Genomic DNA, 13380 nt, shown 5'->3' on the forward strand with positions numbered 1-13380 from the left:
TGATACTTTTGAAAGATTTTGAAAAAAAAAAAGACGTGGACACATTATCAACATTTTTAACAGCACAAATCGTCTCTCATGGGGGTCCCTCACACAGAATACAGTTCAATTTGCGCGTCCTTGACATGAAACTGAGCCCATAAGTAGATCAGAGGTTGCAGGTAGGCTGCATGGAGCTAGGAGGTGTCTAACGCTAGGACATGATGTGCTCTGTGCAGCCGAATGGATGTAGGGGGGCAACAATTAATTAAACTACATGGTTTAATTCACACAATCATTAAATTGAACCCTATTTTGGGTCAAACCAATCAAATCAAAATGGTGCAAATTGAAAATGTATAGAGGCTATGTGCATGACATCAATACCGGAGGTTATGCAGGAACGCCTACTGAGTGGCAAAAAAAACACTTAATGGCCTTGAGAGCCCATACATCCAAACAGAAAAGTCTGATTGCATTAACACAATCAGTGCCGGAAGTCCTTCAAAATAGAAGCTCTGGGGTGCCGGAAAGACATGGCCGCTTTTACCCGGAAACCCACGACCCAGAAACAATCCACTAAAAAAAAAAGTTTACTTTACATAGCTAGCTTACATTGCAATCGTTTTAATTTATACGATATATGATCCAAAAAGCGTTCATATTTTGCGGGAGAGACGGATGAGGAGCAGAAATGAAGCGCCAGTATATCGATCCGTTCAACACCACGGAGAGCGTCCTGGATTAGGAGACGAGTCATTGGTAAGCTAACAATTGCCTAGAGTGTAGCATACGGTAGCCGAAAGGCGAACTGACAAATAAAAAAAAGGAAAAAATTCAGAATATTCTTATCTCGCCCCGTATCATTGAGGATGCGCTAGGACGTCTGAGGACGTCGGATGTACCCCTCGGTTCGATTCCCTAGGACGTGTGGACACGTCGGATGGACGGAACCAGTTAAAGGTTTCATGACATTCATTTTCATTTATTTTAAACAACCTGAACTTTGAACATTTAGTGGATTTTCTGTGGTCTGGGATTTTCACTGTGTCTGCGAAGCCTTTTGAGCTGCAATGAAAACAGGCAAAAGAGTGATAACAAATATGGGATTTGCAGGCTCTTACATCACACTCCACAGGAAAATCAGAGCACTTGTTTGAGCCAGAAAACCCCAGACCACAGAAAATCTACTGAATGTTAAAAGTTCAGTTTCTTCGTGTGCAATTGAGCTAAGAAAATCTAAAAAAAGTAAATAATAATAATTAATAATGTCACAATACCTTTAACATCAAACTCACATTGCCACTCGATTTGCCACTCACTTTATGCAAGTGCATTCCCTCAGTCTACAAGCTCACAACTGAGCTGCTAGATCGGCTATTTTAAAAATTCAGACAATGTTCTCCAGGTGTGGTCACGCTGGTGCATCTTGAGAAGATATAAACGACTGAAAGTCTTGGTACAGCGTTTACACTGGAAAGGTTATTCAACAGTATGGACAGCTCCACTTGTCTCCTCCGTATCATCACTGTCGTCAGTGACTTCAGTGTCAGATTCAAGTTCAGTGTGGACACGCTGGTGTATCTTCAGATGACTTGAACTATTGAAACTCTTGCTACAATGTTTACAGTGGAATGGTTTTTCTCCTGTATGGATCATCTGGTGTTGCTTCAAACCATAATATGTACTGAAACTCTTGTTACACAGTTGACACTGGAATTGGTTTTCTCCAGTGTGGACATACTGGTGTGCCTTCACTTGACCTAATTGACTGAAACTCTTGTCACAAAATTCACAGTGGAAAGGTTTTTCTCCAGTGTGGATACGCTGGTGTATCTTCACATTACTTGAAGAATTGAAACTCTTGTCACAATATTCACAGTGGAATGGTTTTTCTCCTGTATGGATCATCTGGTGTTTGTTCAAACCATAATATGAACTACATTTCTTGTTACACAGTTGACACTGGAAAGGTTCTTCTCCAGTGTGGACACGCTGGTGTATCTTGAGAAGATATGAACTACTGCAACTATTGTTACACAGTTGACACTGGAATGGGTTTTCCCCAGTGTGGACACTCTGGTGCATCTTGCGAAGATATGAACTCTTGAAGCCCTCGTTACACAGTTTACACTGGAATTGGTTTTCTCCAGTGTGGACACTCTGGTGTATCTTGCGAAGATGTGAACTACTGAAACTCTCGTTACACAGTTCACACTGGAATGTTTTTACCCCAGTGTGGACACGTTTGTGTAACTTGAGAAGATGTGAACTACTGAAACTCTCGTTACACAGTTTACACTGGAATGTTTTTTCCCCAGTGTGGACACTCTGGTGTATCTTGTGAAGATGTGAACTACTGAAACTCTCGTTACACAGTTGACACTGGAATGGGTTTTCCCCAGTGTGGACACTATGGTGTATCTTGCGAAGATATGAACTCTTGAAACTCTCGTTACACAGTTTACACTGGAATGTTTTTTCCCCAGTGTGGACACTCTGGTGTATCTTGCGAAGATGTGAACTACTGAAACTCTCGTTACACAGTTCACACTGGAATGTTTTTACCTCAGTGTGGACACTCTGGTGCATCTTGAGAAGATATGAACTACTGAAACTCTCATTACACAGTTGACACTGGAATGGGGTTTCGCCAGTGTGGACACGCTCGTGCATCTTGCGAAGATATGAACTCTTGAAACTCTCGTTACACAGTTTACACTGGAATGTTTTTTCCCCAGTGTGGACACTCTGGTGTATCTTGCGAAGATGTGAACTACTGAAACTCTCGTTACACACTTCACACTGGAATGTTTTTACCTCAGTGTGGACACTCTTGTGCATCTTGAGAAGATGTGAACTACTGAAACTCTCGTCACACAGTTTACACTGGAATTGGTTTTCTCCAGTGTGGACACTCTGGTGCACCTTGCGAAGATATGAACTACTGAAACTCCGGTTACACAGTTTACACTGGAATGTTTTTTCCCCAGTGTGGACACGTTGGTGTATCTTGCGAAGATGTGAACTAATGAAACTCTCATTACACAGTTTACACTGGAATAGTTTTTCCCCAGTGTGGACACTCTTGTGCATCTTGAGAAGATGTGAACTACTGAAACTCTCGTCACACAGTTTACACTGGAAAGGTTTTCCGCCAGTGTGGACACGTTGGTGTATCTTGAAATAATATGAACTACTGAATCTCTTGGTACACCGTTTACACTGGAAAGGTTTTTCTTCAGTGTGGACACCTCCACTTGTGTCCGCCCAGTCACTGTCTTCAGTGGTCTCCCCATCATCATCACTGTCTTCAGTGGTCTCCCCACCATCATCACTATCTTCAGTGGTCTCCCCACCATCATCACTATCTTCAGTGACTTCAGTGTCAGATTCAACTTCATAGCAGTGTGGAGAGATGTACTCAACTTCACTGGCTAGGAACAAAACACAAGATGTTAGTCAACACTGGATTCCTAAAATGTAAACCTATTTTTCTATCTTCCATGTTGCATGTACAAAAGCTTTTACCTACTAAGACTGACAAAACACTTACTAAATAAGCACAGGTTATTACAGGTGGTTCTGAAAACTCAAAACCAGGCTTCAAAGTTTTAGTAAGATTCTAGAAAGATACACATTTTAAAAAGTAACCTGAAATTATATATTTAGTTATATTACCCAACACAATAATTATGGTGACAGAACAAATATTTATTTTTAATCATGTTGTGTGTTATCCTTTTAGACTAAATTGTTTACTGTACCTCTGTGCGGTTTAAAGCGCTTTTAAGTATTCAATCCATCAATCAATTCATATGTGAGCAAAGGAGTAGTTCAAGGCACATACAACTGTATTTGTCTGTATACAGTATACATATGTATGTCAGCTCCAAAGTGAATCATAGCATAATGACGTGGTCGTAGTTTAAAATGTTTTTTATGGTGTGGCTCTTTTTGTCGAGAAATGTCTCTGAGATCGGTGTCTTTGTAGTTGGGCCGGACTCGTAAGAAATCACCACAATTTGACTAGTTTTTGAATTTTGGTGTGGTGTTATGTATGGGTATAAGGTTTTCAGAAAGCTGTGCAAACGCGTTGGGTGCGCCACCTAATGGGCTGCTTGCACAGACTCAAATATTAGATACGTATAGCTATGGTTGTAAATCAAAATAATTGATAGGAGATTTTTCAATGGATTCTGTTACTATTGGGTGTGCTAAATAACTAAAATCTTAGGAAAAACGAACAACCAGAAAGGCATTGTTTTCAAGATGGTGTCCACGGTGGCTAAAATGAGCTAAAATGCTTATAAACTGGGATGTAAAATATCATAACAATTATGCACTTCGTAACTACTTTTTTAATTTTGGCATGGTGTTAGGTATGGGCATAAGGTTTTCAAAAACCATTGCAAACTAATTTGGCTCGCCCCATAGTGGTCGGTTTGCAATGAAATCACTATTAGATATTTCAGTATATGGTTGGAACCCCAAATAATTGATAGAGATTTTTCAATGGATTCTGTTACCATTGGGTGTGCTAAATAACATACTGCCGGGAGCATAAATTGCCTGTTTCATTCCAAAGTTGCAAACCGACCACTAGGGGGCAAGCCAAATTAGTTTACGATGTTTTTTGAAAACCTTATGACCATACCTAACAGCATGCCAAAATTCAAAGAGCAGTTACCAAGTGCATAATTGTTATGATTTTACATTAATCACAGTTTATACAGTTTATAGGCATTTTAGCTCCCGGCAGCGTCACGTAAAAAATCATAACAATTATGCACTTGGTCACTGCTTTTTGAATTTTGGTATGCTGTTAGGTATGGTCATAAGGTTTTCAAAAACCATTGCAAATTAATTTTGCTTGCCCCCTAGTGTTCGGTTTGCAATGAAACCATAGGCATTTAAAGCTCCCGGCAGCTCCATCGTGGACGCCATCGTGCAAACGATGCCTTTCTAGATGTTTGTTTTTCGTAAGAATTTAGTATGTTGTTTAGCACACCCACTAGTAACATAATCCATTGAAAAATCGCTTCTATTAATTATTTGGGGTTTCAACCATATACTGACATATCTAATAGTGGTTTTATTGCAAACCGACCACTAGGGGGCGAGCCAAATTAGTTTGCGATGGTTTTTGAAAACCTTATGCCCATACCTAACACCATGCCAAAATTCAAAAAGTAGTTACGAAGTGCATAATTGTTATGATCTTTTACATATTAAATCCCAGTTTATAGGCATTTTAGCTCATTTTAGCCACCGTGGACGCCATCTTTAAAACGATGCCTTTCTGGTTGTTCGTTTTTCCTAAGATTTTAGTATGTTATTTAGCACACCCAAAAATCTCTTTTATCAATTATTTTGGTTTACAACCATAGCTATACGTATCTAATATTTGAGTCTGTGTAAACAGACCACTAGGGGGCAAACCCAATACGTTTGCACAGCTTTTTGAAATCATTATACCCATACCCAACACCACACCAAAATTCAAAAACTAGTCGCCAAATCTTTACAAGTGCGCCCCCAGCTATTGGATCATTTCAAACCACTGTACTGATCAGTCAACATTTTTTAACATCTAATAGAATGTGGTACGAGGCATGGTCATGTTTCAGTTTTGTACAGATTAAATTGCAGACTAAGCTTTGAAATCTGAAAATACTATAATAAGATATACTTATTTGAATGTTTTTAACAATTTAACTAAATAAAAACAAAAACAGAACGAGTCTACAGGGGCAGGGGGAGAAACTTGACACCATAGATCTTCCATTTAATGATGGCTATGCATATTGATATTGATGGAATAAAATGCAAGGCTAACACAGTTTCCATTGTGGTCCTAGAATATCCGGATATTGTTATTTTTTTGCCAAAAGTATCGTATAGTGAGAACACATACTCAGTTGTGGGTGGTCTTCAGGTACCTCCTGTTGAATATAAATGTCTTCAGGTTCCCGTTTAATATAAATGTCCCTGGCCGAGTCTGGAAAGTGTATCTTCACCTGCAGTCTGGACTCCACTCCGCCTGAAATGAAGAAAATGAATAAGGACTTTAATAACTGGAGACCTAGTGGAGATGAACAATATTTGCAGGAGGTTCACTTCCAGCTGAAACAGAGTTACTTGTAGTAGTTTATGATGGGTCTATATATCACTTTCACAAGAGCAGCTAAGAAATCAATCAATTCAACTTAACTAAATAGTTCATTTAATTAAAGGACCACTTCACCACTTTTCAACCTATCTTCATATAATAGGTCCTCACTAATAATCATGATAAAATGGCACAATTTCTTTCTACTCAGTATGTGTCTCATAGGAGGGCTGTGGGCAGTTTAGAAACCGTCCTCCAGTGACATCATCATTAGGCAGATTTTTTAAACAAGACTTTTTTACAAAAATGTTTCATTATCGTGAGAACGATGGCTTCCATTTTCGCATTGCAACTTTTCAGGACTAGAAAGCCTGCAGTTTCTATTAGCTTGTATTCCCCATCAATGATGTCACTGGAGGACGGTTTCTGAACTGCCCACAGCCCTCCTATGAGACACAGACCAAGTAGAACAAAATTGCGCCATTTTTTCATGATTATTAGTGAGGACCTATTATATGAAGATAGGTTGCAAAGTGGTGAAGTGGTCCTTTAATAAAAACGTCTCTGCTTTTGCATGTGATGTGACAGACAAGACAGTGAACTTTTCATTTAATTGTATTTCTCATACAAAGATGCCATTGCCTGGCCCTGTATCGCAAGTGGTCAAATAAATAATTGATTAAGGAAAATAATGCCTTTTATTTAACTAATCAACTTATCAACTAACTGGTTACTCGATCGATAAGCTTATCAAAACGTATCATGTATCAATTAATGCATTAATCGATAATTCCCATACCTAATTGTAGATAATATAAATAATTTGGTAGATAGATATAATATAAATAATTTGGCTGAAAATGCTCTAACAAGTCTTAACACTTTGAGAGCTGCCATCCAGTGGTCATGTCTAGGTACCTTGGCACCATGCTTCACATCAACTGTATACGCCGGACGGATTTGACAAAAAGACGGATTTTGGAGTATTTTTCAGAGAAAAGAGGCAGGAAAGAAATCAATGAGTTCTCAGACACGGTCATGTGTTTCATTGGTAAATGCATAGACGACGTGGTCCCAGTGAAGTCAATCAGGACCTACCCCAACGAGAAACCCTGGATCAACAGCGAGGTCCGTGCCGCTCTCCTCGCACGTAATGCCGCCTTCAGATCCGGTGATCTGGGGGACACCCGAGCAGTGCTCCAGAAAACCATCAGGAGAGCGAAGAAGGAATACTCAGCCAAGTTGGAGGACCAATTTGAGAGCGGGGACGTGAGGACCACATGGCAGGGGCTTCGGACCATCACAGACTTCAGAGGAAGAGCCAGATGTGCAGAGAGTCCCTCTGCCTCCCTCCCTGGTGAGCTGAACACCTTTTATGCTCGTTTTGAACATAACCCAGGGAGCCACAACCTCCCACCGCCTGCACTAACTGCGGAGGCCAGCCCTTTAACCATCTCGGAAGCTGACGTGCGCAGAGCCTTCCAGCGGGTGAACACCCGCAAAGCCGTTGGTCCCGATGGCATCCCAGGCCGGGTGCTGAAGGTATGTGCAGCCCAGCTAGCAGGAGTGTTCACGACCATCTTCAACCTCTCCCTCTCCCAAGCTGTGGTCCCGTCTGGCTTCAAGTCATCCATTGTGGTACCGGTTCCCAAACACTCCAAGGTGGCGTGTCTGAACGACTGGAGACCGGTGGCCCTCACTCCGATTGTGAGCAAATGTTTTGAAAGACTGGTGAGAGACTATATTTGCTCTGTGCTGCCGGCCACATTGGACCCATGGCAATTTGCATATCGTCAGAACCGATCCACCGACGATGCAGTTGCCCTGGCGCTACACTCTGCACTCACCCACCTGGACAGGGGGGGCAAGAACAGATGTGTCCGAATGCTCTTCGTAGATTATAGCTCTGCTTTTAACACCATAATTCCCACCAGACTAGACGCAAAGCTCAGGGATCTAGGACTGCACCCGGCCATGTGCAGCTGGATACTGAACTTTCTATCAGATCGCCGTCAGGTGGTGAGAATGGGAAACATTACATCGGACCCCCTGACCCTCAACACAGGAGCACCCCAGGGCTGTGTGCTGAGCCCTCTCCTCTATTCCCTGTACACACATGACTGTACGACCACACACAGCTCTAACGTCATCATTAAGTACGCAGATGATACTACAGTGATGGGCCTCATTGAAAACGATGACGAGACGGCCTACAGAGCTGAGGTTGACACACTGACACAGTGGTGTCAGGAAAACAACCTCGCTCTCAACGTCAGTAAGACCAAAGAGCTGGTCGTGGATTTTAGGAGACAGGAGAGAGAGCATGCACCCATCTTCATCGACGGCGTTGCAGTGGAACAGGTCACTGACTTTAAATTCTTGGGGATACACATCTCCAAGGACCTGAAGTGGGCCACACACACCAAAACAGTGGTGAAAAAAGCCCAACAGAGACTTTATTGCCTCCGCCGCCTGAAGAAGTTCAGAGTTAGCCCACGCATCCTCAGAGCGTTCTACAGCAGCACCATAGAGAGTGTCCTGACAAGTGGCAGCACCGCGTGGTTTGGAAACTGCACCGCTGCGGAACGCAGATCACTGCAGAGAGTGGTGCGAACAGCACAGCGCATCGTGGGGGTGGAGCTTCCCCCCCTCCAGGGAATACATGAGAGACGCTGCGTGGCTAAAGCGGAAAGTATCATCAGGGACATTCACCACCCCAGCCACAGCCTGTTCAAGCCGCTGCCGCACCCACGGCCAGGCAAGCGATTCAGGAGCATCGGGAGCTGTACTACCAGACTCTTGAACAGCTTTTACTTATCAGCAATCAGACTGCTGAACAAGAGCTAAGTTTTGACACACTGAACTGAACTGATTCATGCTCAAATAGGGACTCTTTTTGTTATAGCCTATACAGTACCTGACGAACTTTTATTTATTTTGCACTCACTTTGTTATGTCATGCACTTTATGTTCTTCTCTCTCTACCTTAAACTGCAATATGAGCCTGCACAACCAAGTTTTTCACCCACCTTACTTGTAATGTGATGTGACAATAAAGATTGATTCTGATTCTGATTCTGGATTCCAATGGGGTGCACGCGCATTTCGCCTTGTGCCTGGAGGGACATAGCAACCTGCCTAGCAACCTGGGCACAGTAGAGGTATGCGTTTGGCTTTTGCCGGTGGATTTTGGTATAAAACGATTAACCGCGGTGCCCCGGGTTTGGCTATCAAAGGGTAATTATTATAACCGGCAACATGTCATTGGTTCGACCTCCCGTTAGAATTAGATCGACAATTACTAACCCTATCTCTAACTCTAATCAAAAACATAACAGCAAGCATGGGAGCAACGCATCCGTCACCAACCTTAATCCGGTCGAACTAACGGAAGGTCGAACCTTAGGGCAGCCCCCATTATAACCTGCGGTGCCGCGGGTGCCACTGAGTGTTAACTTCATATTCAAGTCGCACTGGTGACTCGATTGACATCCCTCCATCGCAACAACAATCCCATGACAGTCGGCCTGGCTTAATTGGCCAATAGAATCAAGGTACGGCGTCACGTGGTGTTAGGGCCGATTCATACTCCTATTTTACCGCTGTTTCGGCGCTGTAGTGCCGAAATGATTTCGGCTCGTCAGAAATTTTCAGTAGCACCGAAGAGCCGACTTTAGGACGGGACCCGCCCCCCCCCCCCGAACCTCAAATGACGTCACATTGTAGGCTCTACAGCGCCAAACCGACTTTTATTCGGCTCTAAAATAGTATGAAGGAGTATGAATCGTGCCTTACACTGTTGAGTAAGGAAGGTGAACGACTCGAGTGACTCTGCTGACCGGGTCTGTGCAGGGGGAGATCCTATATACTGTAGAGTTGTTCCGATATGATACTGGTATCACCCTCAAGTACTCGGTACCGGCCCCAATACTTTGACCCGAGTACCAAAACATCCAATTGACATTATGCTGAACGAATGCAACGGGAGCTAGTCTGACTCAACACTGCAGCAAATCACCAAAAACAGCTGATCTACAAGCATAAATGACAACTGACAAGTGTAGATCAGAGATCCATCTGCATCTATGAGGAAAAACGGGGTACAATAAGTCATTACGCAACAGAAATAAAGTACTACTATCGGTACTCGGTATCGGTGAGTACTAAAAATTAAGTACAAGTTTGTACTCGTACTCAGTCTGAAAGAAAATGTATCCTATAGCTTCCGGGAGTACTGAATGACCGAAATGACCAAAATTAATGAGTCTTTTTACTGAATGACCAAATGATGATCTGGTTCACTGAAATGAACGATAGTTCCTATCACTAACAGACAGACTAAGCATGACTTATGCCTGCCCTTTATATAGCTGCTTGCAGCTATATTTACAAATGTTCACGTACAAACTTCTCTTCAACTGGGATCTCAGATAATAGTCTATAGATTCTGTGTAGAACGTGTCCCGCAAATTGCTCAGAAGTCCTGGCAGCAAATCAGATGTAAGCGTTTTTCAAACTGCTCAAAATGGCAGAAAATCACATCTGTCACTTTGACCAGCTTACTGGTCAAAGTGACAGATGTGTTTTGCATGGATCAAGGCACATGTGGAAACAAGTGCCATGGCTTTTGGCCAAACGAGGTGCGAGTTATGCATGTTGCTATAGCTCCCCCCCTTTGGCCAATTGGAGTAAGACTGGTTTCAGTGCTATTTGGCATGACCCTCTACCATACTGTAAAGTTGAATAAACATGTAACTCTGCATGTATGTATTAGCAGCAGAAGAAGAATTTTCATAAAACTGTAATTTTCATTACCTCATAAAAACTAGAGATTTTGTATGAGCTAATGAAAATTGCAGTTTTATGAATTTAGATCAATGATCCCAGGAGTAGATAGATATAATTTGTATAATTCAAAATGGTGGGTGAGATAAAGGTAAGTCAAAAAGTTGTTCGGCATAAGGAGACGCATATGTGTATCAAAGTTTTATTGCTGACGGTCAAACAGTTTGATTTGATTTTGATTTTTGAGCTATGCCTGTTTAAAGTGAGCATTTTCAATTGAGTGCTATAGCACCACCCATAGGCCAATAGTTGTGGGCTTCGCATCCTCACCGTTTGGCATAGCCCTCTACAATATTGCCATGTTTTGCAAAAAACGACTGCACGGTTAAAGGGGAGTTTCGCACAAGCTTTTTTCTTAAAGACATATACGGTAAGATATACAGATATACAGTGACATTCGTCACTGAAAAAATAAATAAATAAACATGCCAAGCGTTCCATAACAAATTAGCGGATTTACCGCCTGGGTGGATCAACCGCTAGAACTCCTTTCAATCGCGCAATTTGTTTTAGTTTTTGTTTACATCTGTTCTAGATGATATGACAGCAACACCCCATGCAGTGTTGTTGCTGTACTCTTCCTGTTCTACGTGAGCTGACGTTAGACCCCTCCTACGCTTTTCTTAATTTATATTATATATATATTTTTGGTCAATACATCATCAATAGGATTTTGTAAAAAAAAAACGGTTAACTAGAAATTCCCCTTTAAAGTGCTTTACAGAGTCGAACGTAATCGACTCCGAGTCAGACATAGTCAGGACGACTCAGGATGGTAGGGGAGGGGCTGCGCTGTATGTGTGTGTGTGTGTGTGTGTTATCGTATAGTGAAGTGAAAATATTGTGGCAGCCCTACAGAACAGAACATATTAAAGATAGGAAGAGCACATGAAACTTACTGAGGTGTGGGTGGTCTTCAGGTTCCTGTTTAATAGAAACGTCTTCAGGTTCCTCCTGGGTAATATAAATGTCTTCAGGTTCCTCCTGGGTAATATAAATGTCTTCAGGTTCCTGGTTAATAGAAACGTCTTCAGGTTCCTGGTTAATAGAAATGTCTTCAGGTTCCTGGTTAATAGAAACGTCTTCAGGTTCCTGGTTAATATAAATGTCTTCAGGTTCCTGGTTAATATAAACGTCTTCAGGTTCCTGGTTAATAGAAACGTCTTCAGGTTCCTGGTTAATAGAAACGTCTTCAGGTTCCTGGTTAATAGAAATGTCTTCAGGTTCCTGGTTAATATAAATGTCTTCAGGTTCCTGGTTAATAGAAACGTCTTCAGGTTCCTGGTTAATATAAATGTCTTCAGGTTCCTGGTTAATATAAACGTCTTCAGGTTCCTGGTTAATAGAAACGTATTCAGGTTCCTGGTTAATAGAAATGTCTTCAGGTTCCTGGTTAATAGAAACGTATTCAGGTTCCTGGTTAATATAAATGTCTTCAGGTTCCTGGTTAATATAAATGTCTTCAGGTTCCTGGTTAATATAAATGTCTTCAGGTTCCTGGTTAGTATAAATGTCTTCAGGTTCCTGGTTAATAGAAATGTCTTCAGGTTCCTGGTTAATAGAAATGTCTTCAGGTTCCTGGTTAATAGAAATGTCTTCAGGTTCTTCCTGGTTAATATAAATGTCTTCAGGTTCCTCCTGATTAATATGAATGTATTCAGGTTCCTCCTGGTTAATATAAATGTCTTCAGGTTCCTGGTTAATAGAAACGTCCCTTGCTGAGTCTGGAGAGTTCATCTTCACCTGCAGTCTGGACTCCACACGCTGGTCTGAAATCAAGTGAATCAGAACGTTAATAAGTGGAGACCTAGTGGTGTTAGGCAGCCCGACTCTGCAACATGTGAATCTTGAGATTATGGTATTCATACAAGTGAACAAATCATGCTTAACATAAATTCGCACACGCACAGTCGCGCGCGCGCACGCACGCGCACACACACACACCAGACTTAACAGCTCTACAGTAATAATAACAAGATAGCCTAATACTGTATGCCTATAGTATACCCTATACTATAACCACTGCAATGCTACAACACACTGGTGTAACGTTAGGAACCTTAAATGAATAGTAGTGGCATCAAGATGCAACCAAACAATGTAGCCTAATTAGCACTGCTGCTGTTATAGTAGGCCTATAGCTCTGGTCCACAAAGCCATGGACCAGAGCTATAGTACAACTGTTATAGTATAACTGTAACTGTTTATGATCACATTTATAACAAGCAAGTAGATATAAGAGAAATACGACGCATGTTCCATCTTAAAAGACGAGTCAATATAAAGACAAACCTGCTGTGTTTCAGTGGTTGAGCTGCTAACAACGCTGCTAACCTGCTGCTTAACGATAACGACGACACTGTTTTGGAACGACACATTCCTTTGTATGTTAAAGTGTTAACAGTCCAGACGTCACGTTGTTTTAACAAACTTCTTATTCTTCT

At 41.8% G+C, this 13380-nt stretch overlaps 1 protein-coding gene across 1 annotated transcript; it reads right to left on the reverse strand.

The window, feature by feature from the left end:
• Positions 1 to 1100: 1100 nt before the first annotated feature.
• Positions 1101 to 12051, reverse strand: LOC306913443 (uncharacterized protein). Its single transcript, XM_079490102.1, has 3 exons — positions 11836 to 12051; positions 5897 to 6022; positions 1101 to 3416 (listed from the first exon to the last, which is right to left on the reverse strand). Exon 3 carries the CDS (start codon positions 3073 to 3075, stop codon positions 1462 to 1464), a length of 1614 nt encoding a protein of 537 aa, XP_079346228.1. The 5' UTR covers positions 3076 to 3416; positions 5897 to 6022; positions 11836 to 12051; the 3' UTR covers positions 1101 to 1461.
• Between the last annotated feature and the right edge of the window lie 1329 nt (positions 12052 to 13380).

The sequence above is a fragment of the Electrona antarctica genome (genome assembly GCF_951216825.1).
Source record: "Electrona antarctica genome assembly, chromosome: 20".
Lineage (NCBI taxonomy): Eukaryota > Metazoa > Chordata > Actinopteri > Myctophiformes > Myctophidae > Electrona > Electrona antarctica.

Excerpts from the sequence above, each read along its gene's own strand:
- LOC306913443 (XM_079490102.1), bottom strand. The coding sequence starts at position 3,075 with ATGCACAAGAGTGTCCACACTGGGGAAAAACTATTCCAGTGTAAACTG.